General features: G+C 40.6%; 1 protein-coding gene across 1 annotated transcript in view; it reads left to right on the forward strand.

The window, feature by feature from the left end:
* The window catches only part of KITLG (KIT ligand), a 95,646-nt gene that overhangs the window by 52,750 nt on the left and 16,293 nt on the right, over positions 1-26,603 (forward strand). Inside the window, exons 4-6 of the mRNA XM_077265450.1 lie at positions 15,893-16,054; positions 20,717-20,873; positions 20,958-21,023. Coding sequence (XP_077121565.1) covers positions 15,893-16,054; positions 20,717-20,873; positions 20,958-21,023 — 385 coding nt within the window. The remainder of the gene's footprint in view (positions 1-15,892; positions 16,055-20,716; positions 20,874-20,957; positions 21,024-26,603) is intronic.

Genomic DNA, 26,603 nt, shown 5'->3' on the forward strand with positions numbered 1-26,603 from the left:
ATACTACAATGCTAATCATGAATACAAACCACAATATTAACAACACTGTTATTACCACCAGTGACATTATACACAGTACCTCTGTATATAGTGTCAGTGTACAGGTAATACTGTGATCACCAGTGACATTATACACAAGAGCTCTGTATATAGTGTACAGGTAATACAGTGATCACTGGTGACATTATGCAAAAGAGCTCTGTATATAGTGTCAGTGTACAGGTAATACTGTGATCATCAGTGACATTATACACAGGAGCTCTGTATATAGTGAATAGTGTACAGGTAATACAGTGATCACCAGTGACATTCTACACAGGAGTTCTGTATACAGTGTCAGTGTACAGGTAATACAGTGATCACTAGTGACATTATGCACATGAGCTCTTTATATAGTGTACAGGTGCATTGATCACTAGTGACAGGAACTCTGTACACAGTATATAGTGTGCGTCTACATGTAATACACTGACTAACTAGTGACATCTGTAGTTGAAGTCCTTCATCTTTGCTTTTCTTTATCATCTAGCACAGATCGCCATCACTTTTTCCCGCCAGGACTCGTCTCTGCAAAAAATAACAGTCATCAATAGCTGATCACTTCCAGAGCACATTCCCCACTTTTTGCCTGACTTCTACACTACTTCAGATGAAGAAAAGCAGTGTAGTGCCTCCCTAGACAGTAACAGGACCTCCCATTTGTTCCCTTCATGGAAAACAGTTTCCTAAAAAGTAAATTATATTACAGTTGTAATAATGTCCCTAATTGGACCGTAAAGATATTATGTTCCCCACTTGTCACCATAAACTTTTATAGCATGTTCCTCATTCTGGCCCCCAAACAGTAATTAGGTCCCCCATTCTGGCCCACTTTATTTAATAATTTTGCCCAGCCTATCACCCTTTATTTTATAATGTGCCCTAGCCTGACCTCCTAAGTCCCTTGTCCAGCCTAGCCCCCAGATAACCATCCTGCCCCCCAGCTATCCATTCTGGCCCCCTTATGTCCCTTGTCCTGGCCCGCCCCTCCATATATTCATCCTGGCCTCTCCATATATCAATCCTGGCTCCCACATATATCCAACCTGGCTCCAACTTATATCCACCCCCCATATATCGAGCATGGCCCACCCATATATCCATCCTGGCCTCCCATATATCCATCCTGGCTCCCCCGTATTTTCTTCCTGGCCCCTATATATATCTATCTATTCTGACCCCCATTATATATCCATACTGGTCCCTTGTCCTGACCCCTCCATATATCCATCCTGGCCCCTCTATATATCCATCCTGCCCCCCCAGATATCCATATTGACTCCCTCAGATATCCATCCTGGCTGCCCATATATATACATCCTGGCTCCCCCTTATATCCATCCTGGACCCCATATATTCATCTTGGCCTCCCATACATTTCCATCCTGGCTCCCCCATATATCCACCCTGCCATCCCATATATCCATCCTGGCATCTCCATATATCCATCCTGGCCTCTCCATATATCCATCCTGGCTCCCCCATATATCCATCCTGATCTCTTGTCCTGCCCCCTTCATATATCCATCCTGGCCCCCCATATATGCATCCTGACCTCCATATATATGCATCCTGGCTTCCCCATATATCCATCCTGGCTCTCTATCTATCTATCTATCTATCTATCTATCTATCTATCTATCTATCTATCTATATATACATATCTATATATATATATTTCCTGTCCCCTCCATTTATCCATCCTGGCCCCCCATATATATGCATCCTGGTCCCCCATATATCCATCCTGGTCCCTTGTCCTGCCCCCTCCCCCACATATACAGTATATCCATCCTGGCTCCCCCATATATCCATCATGCCCCCTATAGATCCATCGTGACCCTTGCACCATGTTGCATGCACAGAGAATGAGAGAGAAAAAAAATAAAAAGAAATGAATCTTACCTGCCTGCTTTCCTGGGGCTGTGTCCTCCTCTGTAGGTCCGGCTCGCTTGTAATAAAATGGCCGCCGAACTAGCATATAGCACAGCCACGTAGTGTATATCACAGCCCACGTAGCATATAGCACCGCCACGTAGCATATAACACAGCCCATTTAGTATGTAGCACAGTCACGTAGTATATAACACAGCCAATGTAGTATATAGCACAGCTCACATAGTATATAGCAAAGCCACGTAGTATATAGCACAGCCCACGTAGTTTATAGCAAATCCACGTAGTATATAACTCAGCCATGTAGTATATAGCACAGCCATGTAGTATATAGCACAGTCCATGTAGTATATAGCACAGCCACGTAGCATATAACACAGCCCACATAGCATATAGCACAGCAATGTAGTATATAGCACAGTCCGCATCTCCCCCCGAGAATAGCCCCACAGTCCAGTACTCACTGTTATAGTAAAAAAAAAACACACTCCTCACCTCTCCTCGTGCCCACGCTGCTCCCTGCTCCTGTCTCAGCGGCTGCACTGCCTGGCACACAGTGAGTGCGCGATGACATCATCGCGCACCTGCAGCAGAGGCAGAGTGGGGAATGATGGGAGAGGGAGCGTCAGCTGATGTTCTCTCCTCCATCATTGCTTTGAACTGTACCGGCAGACGCCGATATAGTGCAATGATGCAGCGGGGGAGTCGGTCTCACAGGGGCCCCATAGTGGCTGCGAGATGTGCCGCTAGCTGAGGGCCCCTGGGGGACGCCAGCCCTGCCTGCAGGGCCCCCCCGGAGCCTCTGTACTGTACCATGAATGGGCCCCCCCATCTTGCCAGGGCCCCGGCACTTGCATGGGTGCGCTGGGTGCTGACTCCGGCCCTGCCGCCAGGCCAGTCCGACCCTGTATGTATGTGTGCAATATGGCAAAAATGTGCATAGATGTATACATGGGAATAGATGAGACCATGTAAATCAGAGTAACATCTGCTGCTAGCATTTAGAGATCTGGAAAACATTGCACACATATTTAGAAATAAAAGTATAAGACAAATTATTATATTCATTTTTTGTTTATAAAAGACACATTTATACTATAACATTTTTTTTGCTCTTATTAAAGTGCATAGATAGCTTCTACTGGCATATGAAGTATACAATGAAACACACCTTTCTTCCAATAATTCCTGTTTTTACTTTAATAAAACTTCATTGAGATCAAGTTTACTTTGTAGAGTTCAGTTTTAGACACTTATATTAGTAAGAGTTCCACTTTCAACAATCTTTGGCAACAAACTAACAAAACTAACACAAAATGCAACATCATTGACTGTACCACTACATTTATGTGTGCAGTTATTTGGATCTCTTATTAAAAAAAAACAACTTGAAATTTCAAACTAGTTTTGGCTGTATTTTAACATCAGTCTTTACCTTATGTGATCAATAGCTTTGCTACCTATTGAGATCAGCAAGCATGAAGGGTAGGGATGACACCAACAAGGGAGTATGCCATAGCATGTATTTAGCTCCAGTAAGTTCCTTGGCAAAGTACAGCTGAGAACAAACGTGTTGGAAAAGGAACAAGAGGTCATAAGTTAGCAAAACTGTGGAATGTGAGTACACCAGATAACATCATCAAAGATTTTGCCCTTGCAGTCACGAAAGTGTACTAGACTAGTAGGCGTACTTGTACTATGGTATTTTTGCTAAAGAGCTGTGTGTGTATATATGTATATAATATATGTGTACAGCTTGTATAACACTCTCTCTCTCTCTCTCTCTCTATATATATATATATATATATATATATATATGTGTATGTGTGTGTGTGTGTATACACACACACACACACACACACACACACACACACAGCTCTGGCAAAAATTAAGAGACCACTGCAAAATTGTCAGTTTGTCTGATTTTTCTCTTTATAGGTATACTTTTGAGAAAAATGTAAATAGTTTTTTTTATTCTATAAACTTTTGTGAGCTTTCCAAGCAATACATTTTATATATTTTTTCTGAAAAGGAGAAATGGTCAAAATTTAAAAAAAAATAACCAGTGCTTTCAGACTTCAAATAATGCAAAGAAAACAAGTTCATAATAATTTAGAAACAACAATACTAATGTTGTAACTGTAAGACAATGTAAGATTTCTCTTACTGAGTGTATTGGGGGACACTCACTTGGCGCGGGATTAATGTAGCCAGGCACAATTTTCTAACAAAACAGTCCATGCGGTTTATTGAATATGCCATAAACCGGGTTATGCAAAGTTCATTACTTATATCACATAAAACACAACAGGCACCAACAGTCTCTTTGGTACCTGACGGGAGCTCCTGCTCCTCATGCCGACTCCGTTAACCTCTACTGGGTAAGCTGCCTAACGGGGATACCAACTTGCCTGGTCAATACACAGTAGTCAGTCCAGACCTCACCGAAGGACTCCAGCTTCCCCACACTCCGTTAACACTCTTCTGGGTAAGCTGCCTAACGGGGATCCCCAACTTGCCTGGTCGGCACCCAGTAGTCAGTCCAGACCTCACCGAAGGACTCCAGCTTCCCCACACAGTAACTGTCCCTGGCCCCGCAGATCCCGGTCCTCACCTCGTGCTATTCAGGGATCCGGTCCTCGTCGCAGGACCTCCCAAAACCCAGGTAGCCAGGACCCTGCCTGGTGGCCTAGTCCGGGTATTCTTCAGGACGTACTTCCCCAGCCGGGAACGTCCAATACCCAGGCCACCCGAAGCCAAGTCTCACGGTCTCAGGTGCATGCAGTACCCTAGTCATTCCTAGGACGATCCAGCACCTTCACCGGTCAGGTCCATACACAGGAACCACACAGGACCTACCGGACACACCTCTCAGCTCCAGACACAGGGAGCTCACAACGAACACTGACCCACACCCTGGTCACGTTACATACTGGTAACCACTCCCCTGGGTGGGAGTGTGTGTGTGGCTAGTCTGACCCTTCCATCTCTCATGACTAGCCCTGCCAATCTCCCATGAGAACTATACACATAACACAAACTCTTGAGGGACTACAGGTCCCAGCAGACCAACTTACATTCAGATTGACAGTGCAGAGTAACCTCCTCTGCAACACACATATTGGCCATTTACAATTCTGCCAAACTTTCTCTCTTCACCATCACGCCTCCAAGCGCATACTGGTGAGTTCATGCAGCGCCTCCTACCTGTTACAGGGGTTACTGCATCACATATATCACATAACTCAGGAGGACGAGTTCAGAAATCAATATTTTGTGGAATAACCATGATTTTTAATCACAGCTTTCATGCGTCTTGGCATGCTTTCCACCAGTCTTTCACACTGCTTCTGGTGCAAAAATTATATCCGTTCTTCTTTGTTTGATGGCTTGTGACTATTCATCTTCCTTTTGATTACATTCCAGAGGTTTTCAATGGGGTTCAGGTCTGGAAATTGGGCTGCCCATGACAGGGTTTTGATGTGGTAGTCTCTTCATTTTTGCCAGAGCTGTTATATATACAGTTAGGTCCATATATATTTGGACAGAGACAACATTTTTCCAATTTTGGTTATAGACATTACCACAATTAATTTTAAACAAAACAATTCAGATGCAGTCGAAGTTCACACTTTCAGCTTTCATTTGAGGGTATCCACATTAAAATTGGATGAAGGGTTTAGGAGTTTCAGCTCCTTAACATGTGCCACCCTGTTTTTAAAGGGACCAAAAGTAATTGGACAGATTCAATAATTTTAAATAAAATGTTCATTTTTAGTACTTGGTTGAAAACCCTTTGTTGGCAATGACTGCCTGAAGTCTTGAACTCATGGACATCACCAGACGCTGTGTTTCCTCTTTTTGATGCTCTGCCAGGCCTTCACTGCGGTGGTTTTCAGTTGCTGTTTGTTTGTGGGCCTTTCTGTCTGAAATTTAGTCTTTAACAAGTGAAATGCATGCTCAATTGGGTTGAGATCAGGTGACTGACTTGGCCATTCAAGAATATTCCACTTCTTTGCTTTAATAAACTCCTGGGTTGCTTTGGCTTTATGTTTTGGGTCATTGTCCATCTGTAGTATGAAACGACAACCAATCAGTTTTGCTGCATTTGGCTGGATCTGAGCACACAGTATGTCTCTGCTTACCTCAGAATTCATTCGGCTGCTTCTGTCCTGTGTCACATCATCAATAAACACTAGTGACCCAGTGCCACTGGCAGCCATGCATGCCCAAGCCATCACACTGCCTCTGTCGTGTTTTACAGATGATGTGGTATGCTTTGGATCATGAGCTGGACCACGCCTTCGCCATACTTTTCTCTTTACATCATTCTGGTAGAGGTTGATCTTGGTTTCATCTGTCCAAAGAATGTTCTTCCAGAACTGTGCTGGCTTTTTTAGATGTTTTTTAGCAAAGTCCAGTCTAGCCTTTTCATTCTTGATGTTTATGAGTGGCTTGCACCGTGCAGTGAACCCTCTGTATTTACTTTCATGCAGTCTTCTATTTATGGTAGATTTGGATATTGATATGCCGACCTCCGGGAGAGTGTTGTTCACTTGGTTGGCAGTTATGAAGGGGTTTCTCTTCACCATGGAGATTATTCTGTGATCATCCACCACTGTGGTCTTCCGTGGGCGCCCAGGTCTTTTTGCATTGATGAGTTCACCAGTGCTTTCTTTCTTTCTCAGTATGTACCAAACTGTAGATTTTTCAACTCCTAATATTGTAGCAATTTCTCGGATGGGTTTTTTCTGTTTTCGCAGCTTAAGGATGGCTTGTTTCACCTGCATGGAGAGCTCCTTTGACCGCATGTTTACTTCACAGCAAAACCTTCCAAATGCAAGCACCACACCTCAAATCAACTCCAGGCTTTTTATCTTCTTAATTGAGAATGACATAACGAAGGGATTGCCTACACCTGTCCATGAAATAGCCTTGGAGTCAATTGTCCAATTACTTTTGGTCCCTTTAAAAACAGGGTGGCACAGGTTAAGGAGCTGAAACTCCTAAACTCTTCATCCAATTTTAATATGGATACCCTCAAATGAAAGCTGAAAGTCTGAACTTCAACTGCATCTGAATTGTTTTGTTTAAAATTCATTGTGGTAATGTATATAACCAAAATTAGAAAAATGTTGTCTCTGTCCAAATATATATGGACCTAACTGTATACAGTGTCTTGTAAAAATTTGGGCACCCCAGTCAAAATTATGGTTATTGTGAACAGTCATACAAGTTGAAGATGAAATGATCTCTAAAAGGGCTTAAAGAGGACGCATTTCCTTTGTATCGAAGGCACACAATATATATATATATATATATATATATATATATATATATATATATATATATATATATATATATATATATATACAGTATATGTATATATATATAATTTTCAGCATTTACATTTTAAAATTTGAAAAATACAAAATGGGCTGATGCAAAATTTTGGGAACCTTGCATGGTTAGCACCTAGTAGCACACCCTTTTGCAAGTATCACAGCTTGTAAACACTTTTTGTAGCTAGCCAAGAGTCTTTCAATTCTTGTTTTGAGGGATTGTCATCCATTCTTCTTTGGAAAATTCTTCAGCTCTGCGAGATTCCAGGGTCTTCTTGCATGCACTGCTGTTTTGTGGTCTAGTCACAGATTTTCAATGATGTTCAGACAGAGAACTGTTAGGGCCATTGTAAAACCTTAATTTGCACCTTTTGAGTTAATTTGTGGATTTTGACATGTTTAGGGTCATTATCCATTTGAAGAAGCCTTCCTTTTTTGAACTTCAACTTTTTACAGATGTTTACATCTAGAATTTGTTGAAATTTCATAGAAATTTTGTACCCATTTTTCTCCACACACACCTTTGATCATTGTGGCCAAAGTTTTATTTTACCTCATCGCTCCACATGGCTTGTTTCCATAATGCACCAGGCTTGCTTAGAAATCCTTTTGCAGATTTCTGACGCTGAATATTATGGTGTAGATGCAGGAGAGGTTTTCTTCTGATGACTCTTCCATGAAGGCTATATTTGTTCAGGTGTTTGATCAGTAGAACAATGTACCAGAACTCCAGAGTATTTTACATTCAAGTGGGGGTTCTGATTTGCCTCTGTAGCAATCCTATGAGCAGCTTTCACTGAAATTTTGCTTGGTCTTCCAGATCTTTTCTTGTCCCTCACTGTTCCTGCTAAATGCCATTTCTAAATTACATTTCAAACTAAGGAAAGGGCAACTTGAAAACACTTTGCTAGCTTCTTATAGCCTTCTCCTGCTTTGTGGACCTCCACTATTTTCGTTTTCAGAGTGATAGGCAGCTGCTATTTGTTAGCACAAGGTTAGAAGAGGCTGGGTTTTTATACAGCTGGGGAATTTGCATCACCTGGCCTTTTCTAACGAAGATAATGAACAAGCCATAACTCCAACAGGCTGATTAAGGTCTGAAATCTTGGTCAAAGTTATCTGAGCACATAAATCTCCAAGGGAGTCCAAATCTTTGTGCCCATTTTCCTTTCTTTTTTCTGTGCCTGGCCCTGATATATTATCTCAGAGAAAAGGGAGAAAGGCAGAGAGATGTAACTTCTCCCCCTCTCATGTATGGGTTATTTGGCCATGACTAGCATTAAATAATGTCAGTCCTTTATGCTGGATTGTAGCATCCTTATCTGTACACAAGGCCAATAGGTCAATGGAAATGTCTTATTGAAAGTTGAAATGTACTTTCTGTCCGAATGGGTTTTTTTCTACATACAGTACATATACAAGGTCATTTTGATGGCTATGCAGTGGTCATTAACTCGGAATTAAAAAGTTTTCTTCTAGCTTCAATTATATACATTTTCTAGATTTTCTCCATGAAACTGGCCATTCAAGTGCTATTTATTAGGCACCCGGTTTGAGTGTTTTGCTAATTGCATGCTTTAAGGCACCTCCATCATATTGTGCATGTGCAGGGACGTGTCATAAATGAATGTAAAAAATGACTAGCGTGTCGCTGAAGTGTTTTAGACAAAAGCAAGTTAAGCACCCACACTGATGATGTGACTTTTGCTCTTAATTCTTGCTATTTCCTGTGAAGTACCCCTTGTGGGATTCTGGCAACGTCTGCCTCTAGTCAAACAGTCACGCTTTTCTACTTAATACCTGAATAGCTCCTGTGAACCATTTGACCTGTTGTTATTATCACAATGTTATGTTACTTTCACAGGAATGCGGTATTTATAATAGCACAGTGGAAGCACAAAATCCAGTAAAACCTATAAATTATCACTACCATATATGTAAAAATCCTTGCTTTTTCATCAAAATCTTTAGTAAGGATAAATTTGGTATTCAATGAAATAAAATCTACTCATCATTGAGGTTCTCGTAAACTTTTTAATTCCATCTTTCTGAGTTATCTTGGCTCACTATATACCGTAAGTATTAATTACTGGGTGACAACTACTTAAAGGGGTTGCAGGTTTTTTTTTCCAACTAATTGTCCATAAATGTCCCTTTTACAGCTCGTCCACACGTTTATTGTGCTGTGCCATGATCTGTTTTCATTAATGGACCAAGATCTAACACTGTACACACTGATTTGGCAAGATGAAGCAGCAACCAATATACCATTTGTTTTTTATTTCATATATTTTTTAACAAAGCAATTATAAAGTTATTATACAGTATTGGGGACGCTTGTACAATGTTAAACCTTCATCTTAAACAACCTCATTAAAAGGTTATAACAAGATCTGTCGTAGATCATTCTTCTAATTCACCCTCATTTTTTAAAAAATCTTTAGATAGATGTATGTGTATTTATCAAGGTAGATCCCTACAATTACAGCCTGATTTACGTGCCAGTGAATTCTGTTTTAGCTACAAATTATTCATTCTGGTAACACTGAAAGCTGTGTCTTAATGAGGACATGGGTTTTTTTTTGTGCAAACGTGTAAACTCTTAGCTTGAAATACAGGTTGATCAACTTCTTTAATAGGCCAATTAAAATGGAATCCCGTAACCTTCCTATTCCCTTTTGACCTGCACTTCTTGAAAATTTCAAAACCTTCTTATAGGGGCACTTTTTGTGTGCTGTAGACAGCTTCTGGAATTTTTCCATAGGTAAAAATGCTTAAGTTATGCAATTATGACTCACTTGTTGTAGCGTTATTGCGCTTACTTCTATTATTTTAAATAATCATTGAATTGACTTCAATGTATTTTTTTTTTCCTGGTAATATAATTCTTAAGTCTGTAACAAAGAACATTAGATTAATACATATGTGAGTTTCTTTTTTTGAGCATTAGGGCCCCTATACACAACGGACTAATAAAGGTCAATTCCACCGATATCGGTTCTGCCTACAGTCTAATGTTTATGGGGTCCCCTGACGTTTTCCTAGCATCTGGTAGATGACAGAGTTAAATTTCCAGCATGTTTAATATTAAACTGCCGATCCTTTTGTTCTGTAAGACATAAGCCACTGCCAGAGATGACTTGTAGTGGCTCTCTCATAGAGAACAATGGAGTGCTCAGCAGAGCGAGCTTTCCAAATGAATAGGACAGTCAGATGAGATGGCTAGCAGCTGAAATATTGTTCGTCCTACAGTTTTCAAAAACGTATGGGGAGCTTTAGAGTATGATCAAAGTGACGTTTACCCATTTATATGGTCAGGTAATTGCACTGGTAGAAAGCTTTTTGCATTCTAACTTTTGTTAAACTTCCCTGTCAGTCTGTATAATTCTGCTATTCCCTTTCTTCATTAGTTTATCCAAGGCTTACCTGTACAATTAGTTTAATTTATCCACCATGTACACTCACTAGTTAAGTTTTTTATTTTTTTTGGGGGGGGTGGGGCAAAATTTATTTTTTATTATTAATAATAATAATAATAATAATAATAATAATAATATTAGATTGAGTAATGATGCCAGTCTTGTTTGATTACCTGAATTATGGTCTAGCTTATTTACTGAATGTAACATTTTATATATATTTTTAAAGGATTATATATTGCAAGAGTCTGCTCTATTATTAACCATTTTCATAGACAATTGAATAAGTAGTAAATCCGTATTAATGCGAAGGGAAAAAAGGAATATAAACTATGAAGTTGAATTCTTTTGTGAACAATTCTATTAATTGTTTGCATGTTATATCTGTTCTGGGAAAGGTTGGAGAGGTTGGGAAATTCCCACACACGTTACCAAGATTTTTACTGGATTCATGATCATCTTGTCTTCCAAATTATTCAACCACATGTGCAGAGTAGGCGTGCCACTACAGAAGTATCATTCATTGTTATATTTCACTCTACAAATAAACTTGTAGCTTTTAGATCTAGTTACTGTCAAATGCTAGAAAAAAAACCCTACAAACTATTAATTTACAGTCCGAGCTGTTCTGTAACTTTGAAGAGAACCTGTCATCTGATTTCATGCTGCCTAAACTATGGGCAGCATGAATCCGAGCCTGGCTGCAGAATTACAGCCAGGTCTGCATTTGTCTGAAACGCTACAGTGATCTGGCATGGAGATCTGGCTAGGGACCATGGGCATGTCACGCCGCCGGTCATGCCGCCTCCGCTGCCGCCTCCTGCAACCGCTCATACTTACCTGTTCCCGGCATCTCGGCGCAGCTCTCCTGCAGCTTCCTCTCTCCAGCGCTCGCTCCCGACCTCTGCTGGCCGTTGGGCGCGCGTGCACGTCAGGTTCTCTTCTGTGCGCGCGCACCTGTGACCTCTTCTGGCTCCTTCTGTCTGGTCCTCTCTATCGTCGTGGAGGACCCTCTTCACCCGGAAGTAAGGCGCTGCGTTCCTATTTCTTCCTCTCTGCATCTCACCTCTGTGCCTGAGGATCACTTGTGTCTCTCTAGTGCTCCAGGCCGCACGTGTGTTCAGTGCATCTATTGTCCTCTGATTCTATGCTCTGCTTTCTCTCCGCAGATCCTCTCTGTACTCTCGGTCCTGGCAGTTCCTGTGTTCCTGCAGTCCCCGTTGCTCTTCCATTTCTGTGCTCCTGTAATCCCAGTGTCTCTGCAGCTCCTGTGCTTCGCAGGCCCAGTCTCCCAGCGGTCTCTGTGTTTCTGCAGTCCTAGTCCCTGTGGTACTCCGTCTGTCCTTTGTCTCTTCCGTTCCCGCCAGCTTTTGTTTCTCGTCTACTCCACACGGTCCTCACTCTCCGTTTTTGTTTCTCCCCTTTTTCTCACCTAGTTCCCTCCGGCTTCTGTGGCGATAGTCCCTTGCAGTCCTGCCCCTAACTCTCCCTGTATAGGGGGAGGTCTATCTGGCCAGCTTGCCCGTGAGGGGATCGTACGTCGTTACAGTCTAGTGGGTCCACTCTTTCTTGGTAACCTCACAGGGCAGAGATGAGATTAGTCCAGTTCAGTCCATGGCTGGTTTCTCCCCACACCACCCCAGGTCTCTCTCAGACAGAGCAGTGCAGGAAGAAGCTGGCTGGAGACATGCTAGATTAGTCATGTCTTTGCCTATGATCCTTGGCTGCCATTTTTGAACTATGTTTTCTGCTAAATTCTGGTGCATTTTGAGCAAAATATGGCAGGTCACAATTGTGCAGCCAAGCTCAAATTAAAGCTGACAGGCACCTTTTAAATAAATTCTCTTCCAAAGTTTCCTTAATTTGTTAGCTGAGATGTCCTCAACCTTCACCTGAGGTGTCCTTTGTAGAATACTAATCCTGAAATGTTTGGGTAAACTCTTGACCAAATGCAACCATTTTGAATCCACTCAACTCTTTTCTGTGAATAAACTATTGCTAGTATTTTATGACGATGGAAGAATTAGTGCAACGATTCCAACATTTTAAAGCCTACAGATCATATCAATGGTAACAGCTCCAGGTATTTACAAGCAGTGCAGGCATGCTCAACACACAAAACACTATTCTTTGTAAAGCATGATTATCAACCTATGGCAATCAAGGCATTAACGGATTCAGATTGGCAGGGATGTCAGGGTTAAATTTGAGCCTTGACCTAACATTGCTTGTTTAGTTGATAGTTTTAGTGGGGGGTTCCTTTCTGAAATTTAACTAAGTAGTATATATATATTTGTACTTAAAGTGCAAATAGCTTCTTAAGAAAGGAAGAGGACAGGAACTCTAATGTCTCCTATAAGAAGTAACAATCCTAAAAGTCAACATAGACCCTTTAAGGGGAGCATTTTTAGTCTCTGTATGCCAGGTTGGTGCCCTTTACCTTGTAAACACCATGTTCTTAATATGGCATACTTGCTTTCATGTCAGCAATGCTTTCCTGCATTGTGGCTTTTTCCATAAATTAAGAAGAACAAACCACAAAGCATAGAGGCCGATTAGTGGCATAGTGCAAGATCACACTGCAGCAGTCTTGCTGGTGTAGAAGGCACCAAATTCATTGAGGCGCATGACACTTAATGTATTCAGTGCCTCTTTTGAGTGGTGTGCAACCTTGCACCATGCCAAAGATTCTACTACAGTCAATGACTGTAGTAGCATTTCTGGCCTGTAAAACACCAGCATATTTCATTAATTTGATGGCAAGATGTGGCCACATCCTGGCTCCCACCCAGTCCCAATATTTTTGGGCAATTCCCCAAGATGTCTCCCAACAGATCCTATAAGTGCGTTCTGAAGCTTCAGTATAACTGCACTCCTCCAATCTTGCAAAAGCGGAAGCTTCAGAACAGCACTTACAAGATGTCTCCAACAGAGCCTATAAGTGCTGCGCTCCTTTGCTTGGAAACCAACGACTGCTGACAAATTGCAGCAGTGGCCACTAAACTAGGCAAAGAGCAATAAACAGTATGTCAGGACTGGTGGAATACACTAAATATTAATTAGAGGCGATATCGTTCGCAGTCCGGGGTCCATCGTGCAGAAAAGACACCTTCTGCTCCGTAATGACAGACTACATGGCTGTATTCAGAAAAGACACACACGGGTTAGCTTCACCCGGTATGAAGGAAGCGAACCCTGTTGTGTCACAAGGCCGAGATACCGCACAGATAGCGCAAGCAAGGAGTCACAGAACTCTGCCCCAAGACTCAGGGTAAGAGTCCCTCTAGACCTCTTGCGCTCGACACCGCTACGGTGGTGTCAGGGAATAAACTAAACTAAAGATTAACTGCACAAGAGTGCGTGCAGCGCCGCTCTGGCAGACGCCACTAACCACCCTAACTTGGGCCAGGATAGCGCACTATTTGCGCAGGGCGCCGCACTGGTGGTTGCTGCTAAGACTGTCTCTTGTGTTAATTGTGCGGGATCACACTGTCAGGCGCTAGGTAGCTCCACCATTCACGAGCAGTCAACAACTCTCGGAAGGGGAATGCTTTGGAGCTTTCATACATTGACAGGCATACATCCACACACATGTTAACAGGCTTACACTAGCGCATGGCCGAGCGGCCATGCACACCTTTTGTAGTACTAGCGCTCCGGGACCTTCCTGATGATCCAATAGGAGTCGCAACAGGACCTGAGCATGTGATCCCCGACCTCCAATGGGAGGTCATCCCGTGGGCATGCTCATTATGGGAAAAGCAGGACTCAGTCCCTGAAACGCCTTCTCACTGTTGATCAGTGCTGGCTACAAAGGCAGAGCCTGGAAAGGCAGCAGTAACCAAATGCACAGTATCAGCTTGAGCCAGACGCTGGGATCTACGTCTCCACTGAGGCTGGAGAATGGGAGACTGCAGCGGACATGGTTCGAGATTTCCCCTGTGCAGCGGCAGGAACTCGACACCTAACACAGTAACATTAAAAATCCCAGTGCTCCTGAAATCGAAGAGATCTTGGTTTTATAAGCACTTTGCAATTTTAACTATTTTTTTATGATGAGAGCAGATCTAACTTGCATATAATTCCAGGATTGTGACATCGTTAAGCCAAACCACCGACTCAGACTCTGACTCCTCAATTTCTCTGACTTCTGACTCCAAAACAAAAGAAAGTCAAAACCGCACCCTTTTATATAAAGATTGAAGGTCTCAGCGGACAGAAGGGCGCACGTCCAAAACCAGGGAGCCCATCCCGGACAGTACCAAGACCACAAAAAGCAAAGAGACAGCACCACAATGGATGGTGAAAAAATAGGAGCTTACATTTATTCTGCCTCCTGTAGCGACGTTTCGGTCAACACCTTGATAAAGGTCTGTTGACTGAAACGGGAAGCAGAATAAATGTAAGCTCCTATTTTTTCACCATCCATTGTGGCGCTGTCTCTTTGTTTTTTGTGACTTCTGACTCCAACCCTGACTCCGACCCCACAGCCCAGGTCACTATTGAGCATGTACGTAAAGTGAATCACAGATTCATCTCAACAAAAAGCCGAGATCCTTAGATCAGGAACAGACATTTATTGGACATTTTATAACTTTCCCAAATTATGAAAACATTTACAGCACATCCTGCACTGTACTACTGAACTCAATTTATTTTATATTTTAGGAGTTGGAGTCACTGCATTTTATACCGACTCCAATTCTGACTCCATTAAAATGGACATCGACACCAACTCCACGACTCCTATTCTCAGTCCAGAGCCCTGCATAATACATTATATAGAGCATTCATTCCTGCTGTTCTTAAATACAAGGATGGGTAAAGCATATTGATTTTTAATTATTTGGCATTTCTAGAACCTTTTTTTCCTACATGAAAAGTTACTTTAACTTATAGAATTGTGCTGCGTATTTGTAGTAATACATAAATATCTATTCTGGACAGAGTGATATTATATTTGAAACAATGAACATCTGCACTGGATAAAGCCGGACCAGATGGTAATTGAGCTGAAATGTAATTTTGCTTGTCTGACATAATGACAGCCTTGCATCATTTTGTTATTAAAATAATTGCTCGGGGCTCGATATTTTTTGAACATTTTACATCAGAAGAGCTAGATTTACAAGCACACTGTATATTATTTAAACTGCCTTTGTACATAAGTGTTTATTTCTATCCTTTGTGTTGCAGGCCAAGCACTGCTGGTTATACGTGATGGTGTATGAATTGTCATGGCGCCTTGAAACGCTTGTAAACAAGTTCTCTAATACATCACAGAATTATAAAATCTTAGAAGGCCTGTCCCTAATATTTCGGGAGATCAGGAACTGTGTCAATCTCAATGAGCAAAAGGTAATTCTTTTAGTTCATGTTTCCCAAAAATGTGTATGTCAACGTTGGTTAATGTTTGTTTCTTAAAGAAGCACTCCTCCCATCAAAGTTTTTATCCTCTTAATATATTGCAATCATCATCTTATATAATACTGTGTACTTACAATTGCTCATTTTGCCTTTCCACCCAGTTCTTTTCTCTGCCCTATAGAAACAGGAAGTCTCTTGTCCCTGCATTAGTCATCCCCATCTTCACCTCCTGACCCAGCTGTGCCGTTCCTCCCCTGCCATAGACTTTTGCAGTGACTCATGACTCATGCAGGGAAAAGGGACCTCCTGTTTCTACATAGAGCTTAGCAGGATTCAGCTGCTCAGTTTTTAATCACATGATTTCATAGACCTAACTTAAGAGAAGAATTATCTGGGTAGAAAGGCAAAATGAGCAATTGTAAGTGCACAGTGCTATATAATATGATGACTGCAATATATTATGATATCATTTTGATAGGAGTGCTTCTTTAATTAATACATTAATACATTAATACATTTAGAATTTAAACTAACTGCTACCATTTATTTTAGTATTAAAGAGAACCTGTCATCCCCAAAATCGAAGGTGAGCTAAGCTATTCTGGAATGCTGTAGATAAGCCCCCGATGTATCCTAAAAGTTGTGAAAAACAGGTTAGATTATACTCACTTGGGCGGGCGGTCCAATCCGGTGGGCATCGCGGTCCGGTACAGAGCCTCCTATCTTCATTCCATGTCGTCCTCTTCTGGTCTTCACGCTGCGGCTCCGGCGCAGGTGGTACTTTGTCTGCCCTGTTGAGGGCAGAGCAAAGTACTGCAGTGCGCAGGCACCGGGAAAAGTCAGAGAGGCCCAGCGCCTGCACACTGCAGTACTTTGCTCTGCCCTCAACAGGGCAAAGTACGCCTGCGCCGGAGCCGCAGCGTGAACACCAGAACAGGACGTCATCTGATGAAGATGGGAGGCTCCGGACCAGACCACGACACCCATCAGACCGGGACCTCCCCTGGGTGAGTATAATCTAACCTCTTTTTCTTATCTTTTAGGCTACATCGGGGGCTTATCTATAGCATTACAGAATGCTGAAGATAAGCCCCTGATGCTGGTGGGCTTAGCTCACCCTCGATTTTGGGGGTGACAGGTTCCCTTTAATAGTATTGTAACCAGCAGTAGTTTATTTACTTTATTGGACCAATTAGTATTTAGTAGACAGACTAGTAGTAAGTGCAATGAGCCTTGACTCTGTTGTATTTTCTCTGTGTATTTCTAAGTATTATAATTGCTTTCTATTTAAAATGTGTCACAAAGTAGAAACAGTGTAATTGTTTGTCTCTTTTATTGCTTCATGGCCATAGAGAGCACTCTTTGATGATATAACATGTCATTATAAGCACTTACATGAGCCAAGGCAAAGAATATGGACGCCAAATGATTGTTCGGTCCCATATTGTTTTCAAATTATTATTATTATTCTTCATTTTTATAGAGCCATTTATTCCATGGCGCTTTACATGTCAAAAAAGGGGCATACATAAACAAGTACAATCAACATGAGCAATAAAATGCATACACAAGTACAAAAGGAGAAAAGACCCTGCCCGCGAGGGCTCACAGTCTACAGGGGATGGGTGAGGATACACTAGGAGAGGGTAGAGCTGGTTGTGCGGCAGTGCAGTAGACTGAGGATCACTGCAGGTTGTAGGCTTGTCGGAAGAGGCGAGTCTTCAGGTTCCTTTTGAAAGTTTCCATGGTAGGTGAGAGTCTGATGTGTTGTGGTAGAGAGTTCAAATATGGAGGAAGCACGGGAGAAGTCTGGTAAGCGGTTGAGGGAAGAGGAGATAAGAGGGGAGTAGAGAAGGAGATCTTGAGAGGATCGGAGGTTGCGTGTAGGTAAGTACTGGGAGACGAGGTCACAGATGTATGGATGAGACAGGCAAATTGTCGGAGGCAGATGTGTGGCCAGAAACAAAGATTTGGGGGCTGACATAAGTAATCCAATCAGTAGACAATTGTATGATGTCCTCATTTGTCGGTTGATATATGTTAGATTGGGAATGGGCAATGCTAATTTGGCCATATTGCCTAATTTGGTCTTGGCTTAGTAGATGGCTATATAGCAATTATGTTGTGTGTAACACACTACTACTGACAAAGTAAAATTAAAGTGATGTCTTGTATGGGAACCATTCGAAACCTGTTAGGTTTCTTTTTGTCACAAATTCTGGTATGGCACCATTCCATGTAAGAGACGTACTTTAATTTTTAAGAATAAAGGATATTAATATAATTCTTCTTCCTGCCATGAACAATGGGTAACATGGTGCATTGCTGCATTTCCTTTGTGCCTTCAAGTCAAGTGAAGACAGTAAGGACAAGTTTAACATTAATTTACCAGAAATTAATCAAAAACACTGCAGTAATAGACGTTCTTTGAAAATATGAAAGAAGCTAAAGGGCCCCCCACAGAGTAGAGAATGTAGCTGCAGGCCAAGACATAATTGCTGGAATAAGCAGCACATTCTTCCATGTGTGTGCAAATAGGTGAAAAAACTTAACTCAGTAGCAAGAACATGGCCTCTTGTGTCTTCATATGTATTCTGTGAGTATTGCATTTAAATATTTAAAATTCACTCCATAAATAAATTATGCTGAAAACTCAGAGCAGAAAAAAATTAATATATGATTAGAAAACCTTAAAGGTAATGTGTCAAAATGACCTACTGTGACATTTAGGTTTTTATGCTAAATGTACCGTATATTTTACAGGGCTTTTTATAATGTATTCTTTTTTCATATCACTATTACCCCCCCAAAAAAATGCCATTTTTACTTGCCACCTGGTCTGATATTAGACTCCTGATATCTTTCTTTCATATGTACATAGCAAAAAGAAACTGGCCTTGTTCATATAGAAATATATCCCATTATCTGCTATTATAATATTGTCTGTGGTGATAATGAAACGTCATCTATACAGAATAGTCATCTATACAGTGATTAGGTAAAATTGAAAAACCCTATTACCATATATACTCGAGTATAATTTTTGCTATCTTGACCTTTTTTCAGAGAATATGAAAGATAACACCAAAACTTTTTCTCCACTCATGGTTAGTGGTTGGGTGACTCCATTTATTGTCAAACTACTGTGTTTTCTCTTTCTAAATCATAATGATAACCCAAAACATCCAAATGACCCTGATCAAAAGTTCACATACCCTAGTGATTTTGGCCTAATACCATGCACAGAAGTTGACACAAATGGGTTTGAATGGCTACTAAAGCTAACATCCTCACCTGTGACCTGTTTGCTTGTAATCAGTGAATGTGCATAAAAGCTGAGTGAGTTTCTGGGATCCAGACAGACTCTTGGATCTTTCATCCAGCCACTGATGTTTCTGGATTGTGAGTCATGGGGAAAGCAAAAGAATTGTCAATGCATCTATGGGAAAAGGTAGTTGAACTGTATTAAACAGGAAAGGGATACAAAAAGATATCCAAGGAATTGATAATGCCAGTCAGCTGCGTTCAAACTGTGATTAACAAATGGAAAATCAGGGGCTCTGTGAAAACAAAACCACGGTCAGGTAGAAAAACAAAAATGTAATCTACAACTGCCAGGAAAATTGTTCAGGATGCAAAGAAAAACCCACAAATAACATCAGCTGAAATACAGGACTCTCGGGAAACTAGCAGTGTGGCTGTTTCAAGATGCACAATAAGGAAGCACTTGATGGGCTGCATGACCGTGTTGCCAGAGGAAAGCCATAAAGTATCTCACCTTCAATATGCAAAACAGCAGAGACAAGCCTCAAAACTTCTGGAACAAAGTAATTTGGAGTGATGAGACCAAAATTGAACTTTTTGGCCACAACCATAAATGTTACATTTGGAGAGAGATCAACAAAAAGCCTATGAAGAAAGAAACACCATTCCTATTGTAAAGCACAGAGGTGGATCACTGATGTTTTGGGGATGTGTGAGCTACAAATGCACAGGAAACTTGGTCTAAGTTGAAGGAGAGATAAATGCAGGACATTTTCAGCAAATACTGGAGGCAAATTTGCACTCATCAGCCCGGAATCTGTGCATGGGACATACTTGGACGTTCCAACATGACAACGATCCAAAACACATGGCCAAATCGACCTGTCATTGGCTACAACAGAACAAAGTGAAGGTTCTTGAGTGGCCATCTCAGTCTCCTGACCTCAATATCATTGAGCCATTCTGGGGAGATCTCAAGTGCGCAGTTCATGCTAGACAGCCCAGGAATGTACAGGAACCGGGAACTTTTTGCCAAGAAGAGTGGGCAGCTTTACCATCTGAGAAAATAAAGAGTCTTATCTTTTCAAACTTTTGAGCACAATTATATATATTCTTTGTATACGTGTATATATGTGTGTATGTGTGTGTGTATATATATATATATATATATATATATATATATATATATATATATATATATATATATATATATATATATATAATATAAATTATGAACCCCATCTAATAGGGTTTTAGGCTTTTAAAGTAGTAAATTTCCTCATTCCATATTCCCTTTTAAAAAGCCTTCCGGTTAGTCGATCACTCAAATTATGTATGCTCTCTTAATGCGAAAGCAAAGGTTGACATTTTTTCTTTTTCTTTTTATAGGAGTTTGCAGAGTATTATTTAGAAAATGTTTCAGAAGGGGAATTTGAACCCAGAGATTTTTTTTCCTCTGTGACCAGGACGTTTGATGTTTTCAAAGACATAAACAATACAAATTATAATACTACATGTGAGACACCGACAACTGATCCCGAGATTGGTGAGTATTTCTTCTATAAGGCTCTGGTTGCCTTACAACTTGCAGTTAGGCAAAGGCTGATACATGCTGTTTTCTGTTATAAAGGGCCTTTTGTTACGAATGGAAACACACAATATGCATCAAGCCATTTACGAAATAACACTAGAATTGGTGAGTAATTTAAGTATCTCATGTCTAAGAAACTAGAGGGTTTTTTTACTGTCTGATCTGCTTTTCTCATACTTAATTCTGCTTATCACTATATAAAAAATGATTGCTGAACTATTGCTGCTGGGCTGATACTCCCTATTAGAACTTTTAATCAATAATTATTATGACAAACTTGCTACACCTTTTATTATAAAGCTGGTGGTAGTAGATAACACAGTGGTGGACATAGCTAAGACCAGACCAAGCCATAGCTCTCCCCCATAGAGGTCAGTCGGTCATTTTTTAATAAGTCATCTATGTCCATTTAGCTCCTGTAAATCTAATCTGAGCTGTTACTGTACTCGGCAGATCAGGGAAAACATGTTCCCAAAAATTTTGTATCGAAAAGAAAAAATTTTGATTCATAATGTCGCTGTAGAATTAATGGCGCTATCAGTGAGTAAAATAAATAAAAAATAAATACGTTATAAGATATATATATATATATATATATATATATATATATATATATATATATTTATTTATTTTTTTTACCAGAAATACATTTGATCAAACCATAGTGACCTATTGGTGCGTAGCCCCTTATTAATCATGTATCTATATGTATCCTGTGTTGGTGTGTTAGGTTCCGGTATGTTTTATTTTACCAGGAACATTGAATTGATTATTGGTTGATAACATTGTTAGCAATGGTTGCCAGTCACAGTAACTTCAGCAAACATATATTAAGCAAATCTTAACTGTTTACTTACTTTACTAAGATCAAAATCTTAAGAAATTCTGGAAATCTTTATTGGCTATTTTATAACTGTTAGCATTGTATTATTTTAAAAGGTAAATTCCACGATGCAATATAACCAGGAGGGATATTGTAGACGTTACACTGTATTGTCTGTTCTACAACATCTATGAAGCTATTCATTCCTGAGGCATGCAATGCAAAAAAAAAAATGACCGCTTCTTACAGGTCCTTTGCCAAACTAAACCTCTAGCACAGCTGTGACAATTGTTATTGTTTCCTTTAAAGGGAATGTCTCCTAAGACACCTACTGGTGAAATCAAGCTTTTATGTTTTATGTATTTTTTGTGTTTTTATTTTTATAATTTTCTGCGTTATTATCTATAGTGAACAAAATAATTGAAAAAATGTTATAAATCTCAGAGTTTTCCCTCTGCACACATACAACACTGTAAGGCTACTTTCACACATCAGGTTTTTGCCATCAGGCACAATCTGGCGAATTTTTTAAAAAAACGGATCGTTTTTTTTCTCATAGAGTTGTATTAGCGCCGGATGGCCTAATGTTTCATCCATTTTTGCCAGATCTATTGAAAATTAGATTTTCCGCGACCGGAGAAAACGTACAGAGGATCGTTTTTTCTGTCCGGTGGAAAAACGCACAGCGACAGTTCCGGCGATAAATGGATGAAACATGAGGTGAAATGTGTGATTCCGGCTACCGATTCCAGTTTTTTTACACTGAGTATGCCTTGTAGCTGCATTTTCCATTCTCTCTCTCTCTCTCACTCTCTCTCTCTCATCCTTTTTTTTCAAAAGTCGACAGATCCAGCCTGACGGCGAAAACCTGATATGTTAAAGTAGCCTTAAAGGGAGTCTGTCACCCCCAAAATCGAGCATGAGCTAAGCCCACCGGCATCAGGGGCTTATTTACAGCATTCTGTAATGCTGTAGATAAGCCACCGATATATCCTGAAAGATGAGAAAGATTAGATTATACTCACCCCGGACCGGTCCAATGGGCGTCGTGGTCCGGTCCGTGGCCTCCCATCTTCTTACGATGACGTCCTCTTCTTGTTTTAACGCTGCGGCTCCGGCGTACTTTGTCTGCCCTGTTGAGGGTAGAGCAAAGTACTGCAGCGCGCAGGCGCCGGGAAAGGTCAGAGAGGCCCGGCTTGTGTATTTTTAGTCTTGAGTGCAATCCAACCCATGATCGGATTACACTCGGGCCAATGTTATTCTATAGGGCCATGCACATGTCCGATTTTTTTTTTTTTTTCCCTCAGACTGAGTCTGTCAGCGTGAAAAAATTGCAAAACGCATGAATTGCATCTGATATTCAGACTGCATTTGGCCATGGAAGTCTATTAAAAAAATGAGACCGCACTTGGAAGATATCTGAAGGCAATCTGATTTTCATGGACTGACAAAATGGAGAAGATGGAGAATTAATTTTTTTCCATCATCTCCCCATCTGAGAAAATCAAACTGTGATCAGAGTGTGATTATCATAATCGGACTGATTTTCTTGGGCTAGAGAAAATATGGATGACCCTAGTCTTAGTGAGGGCAATCTTCTGAAAATATTCTACTATTCTCTGCACAAAAGAACATGTATGCTACTAAAGGTGAATGAATTTGCCTTTTAGACACATTTATACAGTACAGTTAAGGTGTGACATTGCCTTGAGCTTTAGTAGATACAACATTTGTATGTCTGTTTTAATGTACAATGCTAATTTATGATATATTATTAGCATAATGAGGGGAGATATAGCACTATGCATCAGACCTTGTTCCGAACCTCCAGGCATCAAACAACTAACAAGGACTGCAGAGTCAGCTGCAAAGTGATAACTCCCTCATAACTTGGATATTCTTTACTTCATAAATGAGGCTAAACTAATAGAGCACTTAACATTCTTAATAAGCACTTAAAGGAAACCTGTCGCGTCCCAAAACACTGCTAACCTGTAGATATAGAGTTAATAGTGTTTCGGAGCTGCTCAGCTGCTGCACTAAAAGCATGGCTACCGGGAGAAAATGAACTTTATATCCTCTAGCTTCCAGTCCAGCGCGGACACTGAAAGCTGATGATTCCGGGAGGAATAAAGATCATTGCCTCCCAGTAGCCGGGTTGTCAGTGCAGCCGCTGGGCAGATTTGGAACACTATTAACCTGCAGATTAACCCAATATCTGCAGATTATTAGCATTTTGGGACATGACAGATTCCTTGTAGTATTCTGTGTTTTAGGCAACGTGCACACGTTCTTTATTTTGTAAGTATTTTACCTCAGTATTTGGTCTGTATTTTACCTCAGTATATGTAAGCCAAAACCAGGAGTGAAACAGTCAGAGGACACGTATAATAGACAGACACACATCACCTCTTCTGTATTTATCATCCACTCCTAGCTTTGGCTGACAAATACTGAGGTAAAATACTGACCAAATACTGAATGTGTGCACGTGGCCTAAGGCTACATGCCCACAATCAGGAATAGCAGCATTTTGGATGTAGCGCACCTGCGCTACATCCAGTACGCGTTCTACATCGCAAGCACAGTGGATGGGACTTATAGAAATCCCATGCCCACTGTGCTTCTATTTACCGCTGCGTATACTCACCCATAGTGCCTGTTGACAAGCCACAACCTTTTAATTTCGGCAGCGGAGATGCTAGTCTCCGCTGCGTAGCTCCCCCCATAACCTTCCGCATAGGTCACTAAGGCCATGCAGATTTAACTGCGAGATTGAAACGCAGTGATTTGCAGGCAGCGAAAATACGCTGCGTCCAAAATGCTGCTATTCCTGATCATGGGCACATAGCCTTATAGTAACTCCCCAAACATGGACCTTAGCCATTGCATGGAAGGAAATGCTTAATACCTGTGCATACATATTTAGATTGAAACTATTCTTAGAGGTTTCTTAGCACTTTGTCTATTAATTTCAAGGTAGAATGCAAAGGGTTTGTGCTATGCTGAAATACTAGGCACAGCTCATGGACAATGGTGGCTGTTTCTAAAAAAACCTTACTATTTTATTGCAGACAGCTCATTATTTTATCGAGTGGGATAGCTTCGTCTGGTATGGTTATTGTCCAATTATCAGCATATTGTGGACTATGGCTTTAACAACCTGCTGTCTAGACTGTATAAATCAGATCAGCGGAGTTTTCCATGGCAAACAATTGCATTATAACTTTGTTTATTCCAGCGCAGGTTGGAAAACCTAGTCCTAGGTTAGCTATGTGTGTGCTGTATAGCATTATTTCTGTACATTTAAAGAATAATGCAAGTCCAGTAACAACACAATTCATATTTTGTTATCAGAATATTTCCCTTGTTATGAGTTAAATTAAAACCAAATTCCTCAATATCAGTAGATTACAAGTTGTTTTGTAATGTCTAAAGGCCCAAATGTCAACCACATTCACCCTATGCTTTAATGTGTATGGGAACACAGGCCAATAGATCGTTGATATCAGTCAGAAATGTCTGATTTCAGACTCAAGAAAACTTTTTTCTCACAGAGATAAGCCGCCGGCAGGGATGTCTGTCGGTGGCTTTCTCTTAGAGAATGCAGAAGTACTTAGCCAAGCGAGCTCTCCTGTGTATGAGGATGACATCTGAGAAGGTTGTCGGCTGAACGATCGGCCGATGAAGTGTTCTATTGATATCCATCTAATGTGTATGGCCATTTGAAGTCTCCATTGTGCTGTGAATGGCAGTCGGTATTCTGGTAACAAGCTCAGTATATGAGGTTTCACATCCTTGATACCGAGCTGTTTTATTCTTGATTCCCTCTTTTGAAAAAGAAATGATTCTGAGAATACATATAGGTCAGGTTGTGGATGTAAATGTCCAAAACGTGAAGTACTCTGGAGCTTAGACAGAAAATAGCCACAATTTTCCATCATGTCGACACAATTTTCACAAAGTACCTGCACAACAAAACAAGTGTGAATGTGTCTGTAACCCCCTTGAATTTATTGATATTTATATTACATGTACTAATGTTATACAGTTCAATAGGCAGTGTTCTGTATCAGATTAACCTTCTCCAAATATTTACATTGTGGCATATTCCTGTGCTATACACTTGGCCTTCCACATTCTAAATACAGAGACATTTGCAGTACTTCAAATACTTTCAAGTTTGTATTTTTTCCCTTGGTTCCTTTGTTACTTTACATCATACTTCTGGCAATCTTTTATATCTATTAATCTTATTTATAAAATATTTACACTGAATTCTGCTTGGCAAGGATGGAATGTAATGTCATGGTACAGCTACCACTTTACTGCTATGTTTGGTATTTCATTTGAACCTGGTGCTCCTGCTGCTACATAGTGGAATGCCTACTCTATAAATACATTTATTTCTTTGTCACAGTTTATTTCTGATCTTCAGTTCAGGAAGGAGACTATTTTACAAAGAGCCGACCTGTGCGTTGGGGCTAAGCTGCTTGTTGTCCTGGTTTTCATAATGCCCTGTGGGACAATCTATGCTATTGCCATGCTATGCGATACAATGGTCAGGGCCACAATTTGTATATGTTTAAAAACCACAGTTCTGTCACGGTTTACATTTTATTAGTCAAAGATGCTCTCCCACCTATTTTTTTCCCTACTATTACTGTCTAACTACCTTTATTGTATTACCTTTTAATGCATTAATGTACTATTGATCGTCATCTTACCTGGTTTACACTGCTGCTATCCTCCTGTTCCAGATCACGTGACTTATATTCTGACTCACTGGATGTCACAGGCGATTGTGTGGACCAAAAAATCGCTTTCTCAATGTAAATCTATGGAACCTCATTCTGTGTATC

Source organism: Ranitomeya variabilis, chromosome 5 (assembly GCF_051348905.1).
Source record: "Ranitomeya variabilis isolate aRanVar5 chromosome 5, aRanVar5.hap1, whole genome shotgun sequence".
NCBI classification, from domain to species: Eukaryota; Metazoa; Chordata; class Amphibia; order Anura; family Dendrobatidae; genus Ranitomeya; species Ranitomeya variabilis.